Source organism: Acomys russatus, chromosome 6 (genome assembly GCF_903995435.1).
Source record: "Acomys russatus chromosome 6, mAcoRus1.1, whole genome shotgun sequence".
NCBI lineage: Eukaryota > Metazoa > Chordata > Mammalia > Rodentia > Muridae > Acomys > Acomys russatus.
In genome coordinates, this window is record NC_067142.1 from 66,049,539 (window position 1) to 66,065,268 (window position 15,730).

At 44.1% G+C, this 15,730-nt stretch overlaps 1 protein-coding gene across 3 annotated transcripts in view; it reads right to left on the reverse strand.

Annotated features, from left to right (window-relative positions):
- Nos1ap (nitric oxide synthase 1 adaptor protein) overlaps window positions 1-15,730 on the reverse strand; it is a 288,416-nt gene that overhangs the window by 36,484 nt on the left and 236,202 nt on the right. For all 3 annotated transcript variants that reach the window (XM_051147818.1, XM_051147817.1, XM_051147819.1), the window contains exons 5-6: window positions 12,559-12,667; window positions 557-698 (exon numbers count right to left, since the gene is read on the reverse strand). In XM_051147818.1, coding sequence (XP_051003775.1) covers window positions 557-698; window positions 12,559-12,667 — 251 coding nt within the window. The remainder of the gene's footprint in view (window positions 1-556; window positions 699-12,558; window positions 12,668-15,730) is intronic.

Below are 15,730 nucleotides of genomic sequence, written 5' to 3' on the forward strand. Positions count from 1 at the left end.
TGCAAACAACTGAACCTTTGTATTTTCTTTGGGCACCACTTTAACCATTTTTAATAATGTAGTATGTGTGTACCGAAGGTTACCATGATGCTCCCTTTGCTGTTAGAAATCTATGCCATGTAAAACACAGAATTCATGTTTATGATGTTCAGGTTTTACAATCAATACTCTTTTGTCCTTCCAGCATTCAAACAGAATACATAATTTATTCTTAAGTAATTTATCTTTGTTAAATTGTCATTTTAATGGACTTCCTGAAGGAGAAATTATGGAAGATATGATTTCTGACTAGTTAGTGCTGGAATGTAGTAACACCATCTCTCATGCAGGAAGCTGAGGCAGGAAGAGCTCAAGGTCAAGGTCAGCCTGTGAGACACAGCGAAAACTTGTCTCAAAGCTAAAACAAACAAAAAGAGAACAAAAGAAGAGAAATGTAATTGATGTAATGGCAAAATTATTAGGACTAGTTTTTAAGGTAATGTAAGAGCCTGGCTCTTAAGGGGGAGGGCTCGCCAGCCCATACTGTGTCCTCTCCGTCTGCAGCCGTGGTGCCTACCTGGGTCTCCTGAGCCGTTGCTGTTCCTCTCGCTCTCCCCATCTTCCTGGCCGTCCGCATTCTGCTGCGTGTGCTGCAGGCTCAGCTTGTGGCAGACCTCAAAGGCCTGTCCCACTGTCCGGACAATTCTCATGGCTTGACTCTGGGAAGGAAGAAGAAAAAGAAAGAGTAAAGGATGCAGAGACTCCAAGGCTAGGACAAGGTCAGTGTGGCTGAGGACGTGCAAGGTGGTCAGAGACCTAGGCAGCCAGAGAAAGAAAGAGGTAAAAATAAAATAAGCTTTAAAAAAAAAAAAAAAGAGCAAGATTTCTCACACGTACACACACTCTAGAAATAGCACCAATGCCACCACAGTTCTGAGGCTGCCATCACCGGAAGACAGGTGCCAGAGGCAAGTGTTCTAGTTCTGGACTTAGAACTGGACGTGGCCTCATTTGTCCTTGCCAGTGCAAAAGTAGTTCTGACCCTCCAGAATCCTTCACTAGCCACTGTAAAAAAATGCCCAATGAGTCCATCACACTAGGAAGGACTCAGCCATCTTTTTGCTTCAAATTGCAGGTTTTCTAGAGGCTTCTACAGACCCCATGGGGCTGAGAAGGCAAGGGTCATTGCAGAACCAACTGACAACGGGCATCCTCACACCCCCTTGGTGGCCAGCAGAAAGCAGAGGCACGCCTTCCCCAGTCTTTCCCCAAGACATTGCCCACCCAGGTCTGCTCACCAAGTGCACGCAACGGGGAGGATCTCTTCGACAAATGGTATTAGAAAAATTAAATATTTACACGCAGTAGAGGGAAATTAGAGTCCCACCTTATACCATATGAAGAAATGAACTCCAATGGATTAAAGACTTGAGCATTGAAATGGTAAAACTACTAAAAAAAAAAAACAAAGATGAAGCTCCCGGGCCCTGGCTTGAGCAATGACATTTTGGGACACGCTGAGACTCCTTTCTTACTTCTATTCTGCTACTTAAATGTTTCCTTTTAGAGCCCAATGGGAGGGATTCTAGGCTTCCAGGATTCCACCACTTAATAAGGAGAGGAAGAGAGGACAGAGAAGCCTTCCTAGATTGTCTTCAGCAACCCAAGAGACTACAAGGCAGAGGCACAGGTGTGGGTCCCTGGTGATAGTCTCAAAGGCTCAACATGGGTTTAACCAGTTTATATAATTTGTGTACACACACACACACACACACACACACACACACACACACACACACACACACACACAGAGTATATATGTAAAATATACAGTCTCAGAGCCCATAGTGAGGAACCCAAACATTTCCTCATCATCAACTGTGGGCTATTTCACTAGACTTTACCTTATGCCTAAGTTGAGCAGTAGCCATGTTTTGAATGATCTGAGTTTGGCTGTGACTACTACATAGTGACATCATACAGTCTGCTGATCATATGCAAGACCCCAACCCCACCCTGGTGACATTAGCAGTCAGGTAGAGCTACTCAGAATGAGGCAGCTGATACTGCATCACTACACTAATTTCCAGGGCTTTGGTAGGCCTAGGGGGTCCTGCTGAGCTCACACAATGCATCTCATGATGTTGATATTTGCCTGCACCCTCCCATACTATATTTGTGAACTCCTTCCCATTTCAAAAGCATGAGAACTTGTACTCTGGAGGGCACAGTACCTAGCAAATCAATGACAAACATGCCCCAATTTTCTACATCTTTCTTTTCCATAAAATACTACAAAATACTCCTCCTCCTCCTCCTCATCATCATCATCTATTTGACAATTTTATATATTTTGATTTTACTCACCAAAACTCCTTTTAACTCTTCCCAGAAACTGCCTACCCCTCTGAACCTCATACCCCTCCTCTGTTTTAATAAACCATCAACTATAATTTGTTCTGTTTATATTCTTCTGTGGGGCTATCCAGTGAAGTATGCGATACTTTATCGGGAGCTACAGCTTTAAGGGAAGCTGACTGTCCCTACATAAATTGTCCCTAGCTCTTTAATTAAGGATGTGCTCACAAACCGCTCCTACTCTAGGCTGGAATACTGACCGCTTTGCAGATCTTGTGCAGATCTAGTGTAGGAAACCTCAGCTTCTATGAGTTCATGAGCACATCTACATCACTTTCGACCATGAAGATGCTCCCTGGTCAGGCAACTAGACCAGGATGCTCAACTCTCAGATACAAAGAAGACTTGCCGCAGCCTCAGTGATGATCCTATGCTCATCTTCTGGATTTCCTTCCCTGTCTCCTTTCTGAAGAGAGCAGGCTGCCTATGGCTTCTCAGTCGTTCACAGCAAAGCTCATTTCCAAGTCACTGAGTGTGTGGTGTTCTTCTGCCTGAAAATGTCCCTTACACATAAGACTTCACTCCTCTCCACCACTAACTTTTGAAGAGTTCCCTCTCCTAGATATCGTTCCATGAAGCCCAAAAGCTAAATGCTTTATTTAGGTTCTTGAAATAAAAATGGGTAAAATTAAGTAATATATAAAGATGAAGGGCTTAATTCTGTGACTTTCTTATATAAATTGACCCAGAAATCTTGTTCTGAGTAAAGATTTTCAAGGACTTGGTCAGTTTCTTCCATAATTCCCAGAGCAAAAGTCTCAGAAACAAAGTTCACTCCTGAGTTTGTTGCTGTAAAACCTCAAATTTTCCCAAGAAAGACATGGTACTGCTTCTATTACCACTTTAAATCACAGGCATTCCTATTAACTAGCTTTTAAGATATTAAATTTTTAAAGGTCCATAAACATGTCCTTGGACTATGGGATTGGACAGGAGCAGGGGTAGGATTTATAAACTTACTTTGGCATTTATATAAGAGCCTAGGGTTGGTGGGAAAGGCCTTTATGAAGGACTTTTATCTCTCCTGTATCCCCGGCTGATAATGGATGGTGGGGACCCTCAGACCTGAGCACTGAAAGCCTCTAAATTCTGTCTCGGACTCTATTCTGCCACCGTCAGCAAGAATAGAGGTGCGGGCACGTCTAGAGGGTCGGCTGTTTAGAAGCTCAAAACGGCTGTCAGGAAGACCGCTGGTTTCAATGCTTACTGCACACAGTACTTTCACAATTCTGTGCATTTTCTAGAATCAATAACTGACTCTGAGCTCTACTCAATTCCCCTGAAAACGTACCAAGTGCTCACTCTGCGTTACTGGTTGTGCCTTCCCCCATGTTGGAAGAGGCGAGTTGTCCCCTCAGCTCCTGGTGGCCTCCTCTCCTTCCTTATCACAGTTGTTCCATTTAAGTTTCTCTAGCTCACGTAGGATGTACACCAACAGTGCATGTCTCTCCATGTATCTCATGTACCACATGGAGGACTGATAGGCAAGGAATATGCACGCTAGTACCTCCCACAGGGCTCCCATTCTGCGGTGCTCAGGAAATGCTGGATGCTGACTGGTGTAGTATCAGAGGTCCTGTAATCCCAGTGCCCAGGGGATTAGGAACTCAAAGCCAGTCCGGGTTACATATCCAGACCTTGTCTCGGCTCACACACTAAATAATGCAATAAAAATATAAACTTTTATTCTGGTTATAAAATTAATTGCATCAAAAGGTAATTAGGCCAGAAAAAAAAAAGGTAGACCACAATAGGCTCAGATTAAAAAAAAAAAAAAACCAATAGTAGAAATGTGAAGAATTTAAGAGAATCTCTTTTTCTTTATCTAGTCTATGGTCAAAAGGGCAACAGCCACTGTCTCCTTCTCATAGCATAAGAGGAAAACCCGTAAGGGCAAATGAATCTCAGCTCTGAGCTAGGCAAACGGCTTCTGCACAGGAAGCAGTTGGAGAATACAATTTCTAGATTCATAGTCGGTGTCAAAATGATTTCATCTCAGTTTCTCTTACTCTTCTTTATATAAAGGCTATGTCTCCATTCACAATTAAAAAGGTCATGGCAGCATGTCTGATGAAAAGCCCAGTGTTCTTGAGGAGAGGCGACCTGGGACATATGAGACCAGCCTGTCTGGTTTGCAGAATGATCGCATACTCATAAAGGCCTGTCCTTCTCATTCATCACTCTGGAGGTCAAACGCAGCTAGATGGCTCCTAACACTACGCCTCAATGGCTATGTTGAGTCCAGATGCCCCTTGATCTTTAGGACTTTCCTTCTGTCATCACTGAGAAGTCTTTTTAGTGGAGTTTAGAAGAGGACTTTGGTAGCAGAGCCATTACTGGAAGGGGGCAGCAGGGGAAGTATGCACCTAGCAGGGGCTGATCTTCTCACAGCCCCTCTTGGCACAGCTCAGCGGGTTCCTTTCTACAGGCCACCTCCACTTGGTGATCCTAGGCCAGAAAACTGGCTCTGTTTGCTGTCCCGAAATGCAGGAAGTCATACGCGCTGGGACTTAATCGCGGGCCACGTCTGAAGCTAGGGCCAGGTCTGTACCTAAGAGGGAAAGCTCAGCTAGAGAGAAGCTTTAAAATGAACTCTTTCAGAAGTTTCTGTGAATACTTTAGGTCTCCTGGGTCACACGGAAGCAGCTGCCCAGATCTCATGACATTTGGAGCTCAAAGTGGAGGTTTAAAGATTACAGGCAATTCATGTGCACAGCAGAGCCTGCAAGTGGACTATGAGGAAGACAGCCTTTTCCAGCTTTCAGAGATCTGGCCACTCTATGGGATTTACCAGATTGGGAGAAGAAAAAAAAAAAAAAAAGCATCATTATACCACATGATTTTTGTACAAATCCAGCTTAGTTTTACATAATCTCTTGCAAAAGTGCTGGGTGGCACACGGACCAAGTCTTCCTGCCCAGCAGCCAATTCCGCTTAGCAGCTCAAAGCATGTGTGGCCTCGTGGTTATCAAGATTAGCCTGGATACGGCTGCTTTGATGTTTTCAGAGCTGGAAAGGAATACGTACCTCGGAGTGGCTCTCAGCTGCAGATGGAGAGCACTGACACTCGTTAGAAGTGCCAATTACAGGCAATTTTGTGAAAACAGGCCTGGAAAGAAAGCTACCTCGGGAACCGTATGCCTCTGATCCCACCACACAGTAAGCCTTTGAACTATCTCCCTATCCTCTTGACAGATGCCTTCTCCCAGCCTAGGACACCCCTCACCCTAATAGAGGAACCAAGTCAAAGTGCAGCAAATAGTTCTTCTCCTCCTTATGCTTAATGTGGGATTCAACAGAGCAGCCTTCAGTATTTTATAAAGTGCTGCAATGAAAGTAACACTACCTTTTTTTGTGAATGTGGGCACTCTGCTTTAGGAAGACCGAAATCCAATATTGATTCCCATCCTTGACTGGTCCACAGAAAACCCATTTGCAGCACCATCTTCCCAGCCCAAGTGAGCCTGCTGCTAGTTGGCTGTATACACTTGAGACTCTTGTCAACGCTGTAATAGGTAAAATGTGGTTTGACTAGTCAGGTCCTAAAGTCGGCCTGATAACTATTGGCACTCTACTGAATTTCCGTGCCCTGGACAAAGCTCTCTCTCCTTTCTGTCCTGTGGAGATGGTTAAAGAGTCACCACAGGAGCAAGGAAAGCAGAGAACAAAAGCACCAAGTGCAAGGTGTGCGTGAGATGGACAGAGAACGAAGGTGCCAGAGAAGAGAAAAAGGAAGATGAGTGACGGCCCACTCTGTCAAGAAGCGTGGCGATTGGCTGCCATCCTCCTCTGCCCTGTGTGCATACCCACTTCTCCATCTTCTCGGCACTGGGGACCTGCCTTCCAAGTACTACTGAGTTCTAGAGAGTTGACTTCCACAATGTCAGCCGTGCAATGAGTTTTATAATTCTTATCTCCCACAGCAATAAAGCACAGCGCCCTCATGTAGAAGCCAACCACCTCGAATCATAACAAAAATAGAATTGAATGCCACATTTCTTTAACATGTTACTTAAAAAGTATCTCAGCAAGGAGCTAAGGGGATAGCTCGGCTGGTAAAGAGTTTGCCACATAAGCATGAGGGCCCGAGTTCGATTCCTAGATACACACACACACACACACACTCACACTCACACACTCACATATACTCACACACACACACACTCAACTCACACACTCAACTCACACACACACACTCACACACACATGCACTCACACACACTCACATATACTCACACACACTCACACATACACACTCAACACACACACACACACACACTGGGGGCATAAGTGAGAGGAGTGTATGAGGCATGATGGCCCAAGTTTATAATGAATTCCAACACTGAGGAGATGAGACAGGTGTATCCATCTTCACCTAATCAAGTTCTAGGCCAACAAAGAGACTGTTCCAAAAAACAAGCTGGGTGGTACCTGGGGAAAGATATCAAGATCCACCTCGGGCCTCTGCATGCCCCGTACATGGCCTCTGTTCAAATGTACTTTTAGCTTAAAGTTATCAAATGACAACAAGCTGAAGCATGGATATCTGTGGACATCTACATGTAAGGTGCTAAGGGTTTGAAATGGTAAGTGGGCCAGGTTTGTCCACTATGCTATTGATGGCTCAATTATATAATTTAATAGATGGATTGCCTTAGACAATCAATCACTGCCCAGTATAGAAAGTTTATTTTCAAAGTGAATCTGACTTTCACCACTGACAAGTAATAATGGCTCACAGCATTTCCTAGGCTACGATCTTGGTACTGTCACTAAGCAGCTGAGGACAATGGACAAGTTAACCCACCTTTCCAAGTGTCACCAGACACATGTCAATCTTTAGCACATCGCTGTCATCATCCTTCCAAATCTACTGTAAACTCTGAAGGACAGTTCAGCCTTAGAGCTGTGCCCCGCCTACCCCCCCAGTTTGCTGATAAGAGCGTGACAGGAGGGAGCAACTTCTCCTTTGCCAAGCCAACTGAAGTGTGACTGCAGGAAAAAAAAATGGTGACAAGGAGTTGACTTTTGGTTGGTAGAGCTCCCTGCCGCTCCTGCTAACCACTAACAGTGCCTGTGGTGACACACTAATAAGTGCGGCCATGTGCATCAGGCCCAGAGGGTACCCTCCTGGGGCTGTGAAGAAATGACAGGAGAGTGACAGCCACACCACAGGAGACAGGAGGCCTGGCAAGAAGTTGCTCAAGAGGGGAATGGCCTTGCAAATGATACTGTCATGACATTCCACAAAGAGGGGAGCACAGGAGACACCAAGTCATCAGGAAGTCTTCATCAAGAGCTCCCACTCTTTCCTAGCACGAGCGGGAGGAGCCTCATCACCCCCCAATCTGCATGCAGAATCTGCTCCTTAGAGTTTAGAAGCAACAGCTCCTGGCACACATGACAGCAGGATTCCTAACCTGACTTTCATCTATTTGATTCAGGGTGGAGGGGAGAAACTCAAGCCCAGAGAGGCCCCTGGGGTTCTGTGCTTCATGCTACAGGGCTTGTGGTCACAGCCCTGGACTGGGAAGCAGGAAGCCTACGTAGTTCTAATCTCAGTGGCCTTCTATGCATTCCCTGTGTGTGCAGGGATAACTGACTATCCTGGGCCCTTTCTTTTGCCAATTATAATGCTGGGGCAAGGCACTGTTAATCATACACAGACACTGTTGGAGGTGGGAAGGGAATCTATGTCATAGTGATTCTGGACACTCAGCGATAAGGAGTTCTTTAAGTAGTGATTACAGTAAAAGACACTGCAAACCGGCCTTGGAGAGGGGCCAAGGCTATACCTTAGTTGTATAATTTTTCTCTCTTCCCCCTTCTCTCTTTTCTCTTCTTCTTCTTCTTTTTCCTCCTCCTCCTCTTCTTCTTCTCCCCCCCTCTCTCTCCTTCTCCTTCTTCTTCCTCTCTCTCTCCTCCCCCCCTTTTGAGACAGGGTTTCCCGGTGTGGCTCTGGATGTAGCTCTATAGACCAGGCTGACCTTGAACTCAGAGATCTGCCTGCTTCTGCTTCCTCAGGCCTGGGATTAAAGGCGTGCACTACCACACTCAGCTAGTTATATAACTTTCTAAAGAGCCAAGGACTATGAAACAAAGGAGCAGTTGAGAGCATGAAGAACAAAGGAGACTCGGTCAGTTCGGCTGCAGTTCTCCTCATTTATCATGAGACCTTACAAAAGTTAAGTTCCTTGCAGCCCCATTTTCCCATCTGTAAAGTGAGGAGCATAACAGTTCCTATCATAAAAGACAACCATAAGAACAAAATAGAAATTGGTCACGTATACATGACAGAGCAGCCTTAGCTACACAGCAAGTAATCAAGACATCTTAGATACCACTGGACTACAACTCAGACCTTCAAGAACAGTAGAGGGACAGGCAGCATGTTGTAGCCACATGGCAGTCTGCTATTTAGCTTCTAGTGAGAGCCCAACAGGGGAAAACCAAACAGCTGGGAGTTAAAATCTCCCATCTGAGAACCACACTGGTCATGCACGTGAATAGCTAAAGGAAGATACAGAGACACAGAGTAACACCGTGCTGAAGCGAGGGGTGGGGGAGACTGAGATGCCTGGCCTGGATTGCTCAATCAGCAGAAGAGACGGTCCATTCTCCATAGTGAGGGGGACACTGCATTAGAGGTCTGTCATGAGAAACATGGCACACAGAGGCACACAGAGGATAACGTGTGATGTGGAACAGTGGTGACAAAATCGTAGGCATGGTAAGGTACTTACTCACTCAAGGCTTTTCTATGTTGTGATCAATCTGAGAACTCAGGAGAGTGCACAGTTTGCTGGCTTCCCATCAACAGTACTCTAATGCGGCTCTATTGGCCCACAAACGTCCTTGCGGGTCACATGTCCTCAGGGTCTACAGCCCTCCCCCGCCATCTCTTAAATATGCCTATGCTTTGCCAATTAAAACTCCTTCCCAAGCTATTATCTCCTAAAACCAGAAGTGTTTTGTAAGAAAGTTAAACATTTATTTGGAAGCCAACCAGGATGGCGTGCAAAATCTCCTCACCCCTCCCCAACTGGGTTTCCTTTGCTGAACAATTCCTTGCTCTTTTCTGGCTTGGAAACTGGTCCTCCTGTCTAGAGTTCTGAAGCAACAGAGCTCACAGTCCAGGCGGTCTGGAAATAATTCTCTTAGCTGCATGGCTGCAGGCTAGCACAGGGCCTGAGAACCAACCCAGGAAGTGGAGGTAGGTAAGGGCAAAAGGAAAACAGAAGACATACGGGCCAGAGAATGAGATAGAACTCTGAGATCTATGAAGTGTGAGAAAAAAAAAAAAAAAAAAAAAAAAAAAAGAACAAACTGACGTGACCGGAAGCTGAGTGCTTGTCCTTGGGCAGTAAACTCCTAACTCGAAGACCCACATTCTAGGCGGTGGTCATCCCCACACTCTGGTTTGGCAGCAGGATACCCCTGTGCAACCAGACTAGATCCCACAGCAAGGCAAACAGAACCCAGGGTCTCCTTTACCTATGTTTCTTGTTCAAAACTCTTTTGCTCTGCGTGTTTCCCTGGTTCTAGCCACTACCCTTCTGGGAGAACCTGGCAAGCCACTCAGGCTGAGTCTCCATTGGCTACTCTATGAAAATGAGGATAAAAAGCTGTTGTTGTTTTTTTTTTTAACCTTTCTTATATATGCACTATGAGGAGGTAGTGTGATAAACAACTGGAGCACTTGGTAAATGACTATGTGCTATTTATAACTCAACTCTCTACACTGTACACACCTATGTACAAGACCATAATCCCAGCACACACAAGAACTCAACACAAAAGAGAAATTTCACTCTTTGGTGGCATACCAGAGAACACTGCAGACAGTCCAAGTTACATCCCTCAGAGACAGTTCCAATTGCTTTCCTCTCCTTTTCAGGGCCCTTCACTCTCTTGGGCCCTAAACTCATCCATCTCCAGTGACTATTTTATCTCCTTCTTCCTACTCAGTTTCTCATCACTTCTCAAATACACAGCTGAATGTGGCCTTACTTTCATCTTCTCTCTTTTTATCTGTATGGCTACATCTGTATGGTTAAGTCTGGCAACATATCCCCCTCTTCATCAAAGAAATTACTGCTGGTTTCCTAACGCCTATACTTCTTTCCAGTTCTAGCACTTTCTACAACTGTCATCAAATACCTATTTTTAATTTGATGACATATTTTAAAAGGGCCTGAGAGCTAGAAATGCAGCCCAATGACAGACCCTTTGTAAAGGTTCTAAACTCCATCCCTAGTGTAATCAATCAGTCCATGCATCAATCAATCAATCAATCAAATAATAAATGAAGGGCCTAAGAACAGAGTGAGTGAGGACATGAGTGTCTTTGGAGGATATGACTAGTTAGCAATGTATAACTCCCTGCATGACAAGTCACCTATACAGTATGAGTTATGAGGGTTTGATTTTGTAATTTTGACTATATGATGGTGCAAAATCTATTTATGTACTTCAAATTGTAGAAACTGTGCTTCAAAATTTGATCTTTTCCTGGACTAATAGTGTATAATAGGAAATGCTTGTGACACTGGGCAGTAGCAGCTAGACCAGTTCCTGCAAATTTCCCTCAGTCCATAACATACTGTGCTGCTGGGTGACAGTCTATGCTATGTTGAATCTACTAAATACATTTTCAATTTATAATATTTTCAACTGAAGATGAGCATATTATGATACAACTCCATCACAAGTCAAGAAACATCTGTATGTGTAAATTTTAACCTTGTCAGGTATTATTCATGTTTCTCCCATTTGATAACGACAAAGTACCTACGAATCTATGAAAGATGACTGAAGGCCTAAGATGGAATGTGCAGGAAGGGGACTGGGAAGTCTTAGAAGGAGCTGGATATAATGGTTTCCTCTGGAAGAGTGGACCTACAAGGTCTTAGAAATGGCAGCAGTGCTTTCCAAAGTTTTTTTTTTTTTTTTTTTTTGAAGGAAAAGAGTTCCCAGGATACTAACACAGACTGTAGGGAAGAAAAACAAAACAAAACAAAACAAAACAAAAAAACAAAAACAAAAAAAAAAACCAACCAAGATTCCGTAGCCAAATCAGTTTGTGAAATGCTAGATTAAATAAGTTAAAGGGTTTCCTTAACTTCAGGGACTCTCAGAAACTTAAATGCAGTAGTATTAACATGAAACATTTTAGATGATAAATGTTAAGAAATATATTTACTTTTAGAAAATGCTGATTTAAGAGCATCAGAGAAAGTAGGAAGGGAATAAGACAGGATAACTGGAATGAATATAACTGAATTATGTATATGTATGAAACTGTCATAATAAATCACATTACTATGTATAACTGTATAATTACTATATGCTAATAAGACATTTTAAAAAATAAAATGCTAATTTTTATATCCCTAATATATCTTCAAAGAAGCTGAGACTTACTGGGGTGGCAATCAGCTTACCATCATTCTGGACTACAAGTAGAAGGGTGGGCTAAAGTCTAGATTTTCTGCTCCCCAGGCAGGGAGGCATCCCAAACCCTAGCTTAGTGTGCCAGGCTCCTAGAGGAATGGCAGCGAGAAAGGATAACTCTACAGAAGTGTAAAAATTACATTTACTCAGTGTCAAGGCTGCCATATTAAAATAATTTCCTGTGACAACCAATATTATACCCTAACCTCAGCTAACGTCCCTGTATCATGACTTACTAATACAGATGGACCACTGATTTACCTGCAAGATCAGGGTGAAGGGTCACCTTAGTTAATGCTTCTTTCCTATTGCAAGCTAAGGTCAGCAGCATCGCTTGGTCCCGTCTATCTGGTCCTCTCTCAAAAGGGGTGGCAAAACAATGAACCATTTACTCTATGACTATATCACAGAGGGCTTCATCATATAGAAGTAATGACCAGTGCTAACAGGCCTGGTGTTTTTTTTAAAAATATTTTAAAATATATTTTATTAATTTATTCATATTACATCTAAATTCTTATCCTATCCCTTGTATCCTCCTATTCCTCCCTCCCTCCCATTTTCCGCTTACTGCCCTCCCCTATGACTGTGCAGGCCTGGTGTTAAAACATCCACCTCCAAAACCTTCAACAGGGCGACAAATCAATGACAGATATGTGCTGGGCCCACAAGAGAAAAACAGCAGAGGACCAATGACAGCCCCTTTACCTTCTTCTTGGATTTAAAGACATTACACCTGAAGATATTGCTGGCACCATCCCGAGCGATATAGCTGAAGATTTTCAAATCCTGGGAGTCATGAGAGACGTAGAAAATCCTAGAGAAAGAACAACAGAAAAACACCCTGAATGTGGCATTCAGTCCAGAGTGTCAACAGGAAACCTCTAACCAAAGAGGCAGAAGGCAAGAGTTTACTAATGCCAAGCTCTCAAAGGAAGTCCTCTTCCTATGGGATCAAAAAGCCACTATGCAGAAGGCATTTTCCACAGGTTCTACAAACATGGCTGCCCCTGTGAGTGACTTCCGGATTTGGAAGAGCAGGCTTGGGGCGGGGGATGGAACCACATTATTATCAACTCCTTCCTGAGGTGGCAGACCTGTTTTGGTAATTTGTCTGTTCAAAGGTAGGGGCAGTTCTCTTCTTTACCTGAGCAATAAATCTGTATTAAACCCAGAAGAATGTATACATGTTTTCTGAGACATGTTCCCATTTATTCCCAAAGAAGTTAATTGGAAAATTAACAGTCATGGCCATGTTGGGAAACCTAAGACACTTGCAATATTACGGGTCTTTTGGTGACAGTGACTCCATTGCCCACCCCCTCTACCTGAAGCGTCTTTGAAGCATGAGTCTTTGAAAGCAAGAGTAGCCAGTGCCATCCCAGCAGCAGGGCAGTGGGAACTCCTGAGCTCACAGGGCTTAGAGTAAATGTCACCACACCAGTAAGATGTGCTACGGTGAAAAATCCAGCAGAAAGGGACAGAGTACAGCGGAGGCTGCTGTCTTAGAAAAGACGGCCAAAAAAAGTTACAGGGATGCAAAGACCTAGATGACACGTACAATGCCACCGCAGAGACTGCTGGGAAAAAGCACTATAGGAAGAGGAAAACAGAAAGACTACAAGTCTCACAAAGCACAGAAGGTGCTAGAAGGGCTTGAAAAATGAACAGTGTGACTCAAGCAGGATGACAGAACCACCACGTACACAGCTTGTATTCTAAGTTGGAGATGAGATGCCCCTGGAGGCTTCTGAGCAGAGGACTAACTTCCTTATGCCTAGAACTGAAAGGCCCCTCTGGCTTCTAAAAGGCCTTGAGGCTGGGGGTTTACAGAGGTAGGGACAAAGGGAGGCAAGAGTAAAAGGGGAAAGTTTATATACAAAGTCCTGGAGGCTGGGTCTTAACAAGGCCTGGCCCAGGGGGCTATCAGAGCACAAAATGGGGCAGAACAGGTCAGTGGGGGTAAGTTTTGAGTGATCTGGAGTACAGCTCTTGATGAATTCCACTGGGGCTCAAGCTTTTCACATATCTTTTTTTTTTTTTTTTTTTCCTTTCTCAATAATGAATGACATTGACAACATTGGTAACTTTCATAGGCAAGTTTCTTCCTTTCTTTTTATTTATAGGAGTCCTGAAACTCCTATACATCCTAGGCTGCCCTCAAACTCATGGCTCTCTTCCTGCCTCAGCCTCCTGAGTCCTAGAATTATAGGTGTATAACAGATGCATACCACCGCATGTGACAACAGGCCCATTTGAAAGAAAATTAGTGTTTAGGATATGGGGGAAAGGATGGAATTTAGTGGCTACACCTTTACAAGTTTGTTATTAGTTTCCTACACCAGAAGTGATGGAGCCAGTTAGAAGCCTAAATGTGTTGTCTATGAAGTGGGGCTGTTCATAGATACATCTTGCGTGGTTATCACGGCTCCTCTGCTTAACTCTTTCCAAGGCATTTTACTGCATCTCATACACTCACTACCTTGAAATGATACTCAAATCGACAACATGGCTTCCCAGGAAGGTAATCTGAGGTTGCTGGGCCCACAGGATCACCTTTTAGCCTTCTAAAGACGCCAACTTGTATTCATATCAAAGGAATAAGCAAGCCAGCATTGGAGCCTCGGTTTCTCCTAACTGAACTCTAGGCTCATACGGCTGTACCCCCACACATGCCCCCTCCCACAGACGTGCATTTCTCAAACTCACTGTCTTCTACCTGAGTCCACCGTCAGCCCCTCCCATCATTCTCTTCAGGCCAGCCTTGAGGGGCACAGTGTCTACTCCAGGGAGAAATAGACAACAGTCTTCATCATTTCCTCCACTGTTGCCAATACCTGTTCCTGTGATGCAGGTTCTCAGTACGCCTTCCCAGCATGTCCCTACATTTGTCTCATCTCCATAGTCTGATTTTGTTCTCATTTTTCATCTGAATTGTTGTAATATTTCCCTTCATGATATGTCTCTTTTTACCTTACTGCCAACCCATTCTTTACAGCACTAGCAGTGATCTTTTTTTAAAGTTATTTTTATCCTAAAACCATCTAAAGGCTTCCTACTGTCTGCAGGACAAAGCCTAAATCCCTTAGCATGGAGTGTCTGCCCTGTTTGCATCTATTTCTAGAGTCCTAGCCTGTCCAGGCCTACACAGCTAGCAGTGTACATCCTCTTGAGTCTCCAATCCCTGGGGACACCCTGGGGATCCTTTAAGACTTGGATCAGAGAAATCTTCTTTCTCCCTCAGCAGTCTGAGCTGCTCAAACCCCTGGGGCTTCTTTGTGTCACAACATGTATCACACTATGACATTTGTACAGAAGCTCTTTGAAGAATCAAGGACCTATCCTAGCATTCCCGGGGCCAGCACAGTGACTGGCATGTGGGAGACAGGCATCCCCACTGCCATTAATGAGAACCTATAATGTAGTCTGCCCAGCTACTCGTTTTTTCCCTTGCAGGAAGTCAGCACCAGTTAGTTCAGATGCACTGCACACAAAATTCCTTTGATCGAGTTTTTAATTTATTATGTAATACCCTTAAGGACAGAGAGCTGGGATTTAAAACTGATACAGCAGAAATGAACATGAACCAGCATGCCAACAAGACAGAGATGCAGAAAGTATGCAGGGGCATCGGTGAGCTAAGGTTAATGTAACCTTAACAGACAAAGAGCCTCTTCAGCCATCTGGTGACAAACTGCATGGAGGCCGTCGCTCTTTTTGGACCGTAGCTCTCTGGAGACCACTCTGCTTGCTGTATCTGAGTCCAGAAATGTCATGTGTTGTTATAAAAGGTACGCAACCTCTATGTAGCCAAAAATAATTATTTGGTAAACACAGGAAACGTTCTGCAGGAAGAACCGAGAAGTAGAAAGCTTTCCCA